At 33.8% G+C, this 3,280-nt stretch overlaps 1 protein-coding gene across 1 annotated transcript; it reads right to left on the minus strand.

The window, feature by feature from the left end:
- Window positions 1–303: 303 nt before the first annotated feature.
- LOC132713619 (uncharacterized) lies at window positions 304–2,484 on the minus strand. The gene has a single exon (XM_060696268.1). The coding sequence runs from the start codon at window positions 2,482–2,484 to the stop codon at window positions 304–306; it is 2,181 nt and encodes a 726-aa protein (XP_060552251.1).
- Between the last annotated feature and the right edge of the window lie 796 nt (window positions 2,485–3,280).

The raw sequence follows: 3,280 nt of genomic DNA on the forward strand, positions 1-3,280 counted from the left end.
TTCCATCACATGTATCTCTTTCAACCTTTTCAATAACACCCTTTTGTAATTGATCTTCAATCACTTCATCGTATCTTTCCATCAAATTTGGCATTTTCTGAATCCTTTTTACAAGTGATTTAAGTCTCTTCCAACAGCCAATCCTCTATTTTCTGGTAGATCTGATTCTGAAATATCTTCTTTCCAAGGCCACGTGACCTGGTACCTTCCATTTTCTCTTTTGAGTGTGTTTTTAAAAGTTTGCATTGCCTTTTCATCATCAGTTTTAGTAATATTATCTGTTATCCCAATTCCTTCTAAATTTCAGAAATTTTCTATATTTGGTTGCATTTGAAGGAGAGGATCAACTTCTTGAAACACTTTATTTTCTATCACATTTCTGCCATGTGTCATTATCAACATGCTGGCATCATATGTATCCTGAATCGTCTCATCAAGCTCTGTTCGTCCAGAAATAATCCATCCAAATTTTGAAGATAGGAGGTACAATCCAGGACTCACTTTTATTTTTTCTGACTCTATCACATCCAAATAATAGTCATTACCAAGTAATAGTTCTAAGACATCTGATTTTGTTTCTGTTGGTATGCTATCAGCTAGGGTCAAATCTTTTGTGAATTCAAGTAATTTTTGTTTTTGGCTATCTTTAACTTTAGTACGCTGCATCATTCCACTTATACTTGGCACAATATTTGCTTCGATGGTCAAATAATCTCCATTTTTCATTTTCAGATTTAATTTTGTTGTTTTTGTCTTGATCACTCTCGATTTTTCACTGCCAAATGTTACAATGTTTATTTCTTGGTCCTTTTCTCCTTTTAGCTTTAGACGGTCTGCAAGCGATTTGGCAATATATGACCTATGTGAACCTGAATCAAGGATGAGACGTACCTTTTCGCTCTTCAGACTTTTTGCACCACGAACGTCAGTCAGCACCGTTTGCATAAGCACAGTTTCGTTTAAGGATAATAGTCCAGCTTCTTCACTTGGATTTTCTTCCTTTAATATTTCTTCTGACAAATGAACACTTTCTTTTTGGAAGTGTTTTGAAAACTTTTTATCACATAAGCTTCGGTGATGTACGTTCACTTTGCCGCAATACACACATAACTTTGAACTTTTGCATTCATTTGTTTTGTGACTGTCTTTCAGACACTTAAAACAACCACTTTTCAATCTTCTTTTTCTATCGTCAATACTTTTATAAATAGTGCATTCATCGCTCCAATGAGCACCTTCACAATATCTACATTTTCTTTGAAATTGCCTTGTTATACTTTTCTTTTCTCCGGCAATAAGAGATCCAGTAGCGTATTTTGGTACATAATGTCTTTCACGATTCCTGTCATAAGGACCACCACCTGTCATTCGATAATGTTGAGGTTTTTCAATTTTGTCATCACGCTGTGTTTGATTTTCTGGGATCCTTGTCTTATCCGCCTTTTCTTTAGATACAATATATTGTCTCAACAGATCACGTAATTTCAATATTGTCCACTTTTTATCAGCGTGTTTCATAATCTCTAATTGAAGTAACACATCACTTGGTAATTTGCTGCGAATCATAGATACAAATATATGTTGTTCTAGATTTTCACCCAATACTTCTAGGCTGCGGAGATGCTTTTCAATTATGTCCATGAAATATCTTAAACTCTCTGTATTATGTCTAGCTGGTATTAAATTTAGAAGCTGTTTATAGTGGAGATCAATTATTTCTTGTTTGTCTCCAAATCGCTCTCTAAGTATTTTAATGGCAACCTGATAATTTTCGTTCGAAAGAGTCAATCCCGCAATCGCACTTCTCGCTTCGCCAGTAATCTTTCCCTTCAGGTAATTGAACTTATCTATTGGAGATAACCTTTCATTCTTATGAACGGCACTTTCAAAGGAGTCCCAGAACTCAATCCAAAGTAAGCGATTTCCATTGAACGATGCTATGTCTAACTTTGGAAGTTTGACTGATGTTTCTTTTCTTTGTGATATTTGCTTATCCATTAGTTTTGTTTGAATTTCAAACTGTCGATCACTTTTTTCCTGTTGTTGAACGAAAAAGTCTCGTTGCATTTCTATCTGCAAATCACACATCCTTTGAACTGCACTATCACTGACAGAATCTCCAGTTTCTCTACGCTTTATTAATGCCTTTAGATCATCTTCACACAACTGTAGCTTATGCGATAATGACAAAGCACTTTGAGTCAAAACAGAATCATCTTCGATAATTGTTTGAGAGGTATCGTCATCTGAATCCCCCAAAGCATAAGCTAATTTTTCTGACTGAGCACTCAACTTTTCGACATAAATATTAATTTTATATCTACATTCACTAACCTTTTTTTGTAAGTTTTTATACTCTTCTGGCAATTCATCCACAACTGAATCCAATAAGTCCAAACCAATTTTAATCTCTTTATCAAGTACATTAATATACCGTGTACGCACACCCTTTATAAACTTTATGTTTACGTTTGCTTTTTCCATTTTTGTAAATGCACTGTAAGTCCAAAACTTTTCAAAATATTTTAAATCAACTCGTATTGCTTAAAACACATTCACTAATACATAATATCAAACTCTGTCCCACTTTTAACTTTAATCACTTTAAACACAATACAAATTCATTCATCTCCATAAATTTGCAAATTGTAACACATACTATTTACTTTCACAAGCTCCTATTTGTAACGTGAATATTATTTATCTATTCACAATAATTAATTCCTGTTCACAGAAACACAACACATACTTTTCCTTCTTCACTTTTAATCACGCCAAGAACATCCTAGTTTTTGCTTTCCCGGGTTCCGTTTCTATGTGGTGGAGTATACTTTAATTACACTTTTTTTACTCCAGTCACAAGAAAGACTTTAATAGAGAGCACAAACACTGAAGTATAATTTCCAAACATTTTATTTCGCTACCACTGTATAATTTTAAAGCCGAAAGAACACAATATATATGAATTTTGAACCTAAACGTTAACATTATCCATAATAACTTAAAATCCTGAGAAGCTCTGACTCGTGACACTGAAATTTTACTTATATACCAATGAAATAATTCCCGCCAAAACACAAATATCACGAGAAAGTCAAAAAACATGATTTATAACAAAATACTCCGCCGGATTATAACAAAGTACTCCGCCGGAGAACATATCTACAATAATGTGTAAAGGTTATGCCGGAGCATAACATTAAGTAAAACAAAATTATGAGGTCACCGGAGAAAAATAATAATTTTGGGAAAGAATTTCATATTATCTCGCGTTCCTCGC

Source organism: Ruditapes philippinarum, unplaced genomic scaffold, assembly GCF_026571515.1.
Source record: "Ruditapes philippinarum isolate M1 unplaced genomic scaffold, ASM2657151v2 ctg12871_1_1_1_1, whole genome shotgun sequence".
Classification (NCBI taxonomy): Eukaryota; Metazoa; Mollusca; class Bivalvia; order Venerida; family Veneridae; genus Ruditapes; species Ruditapes philippinarum.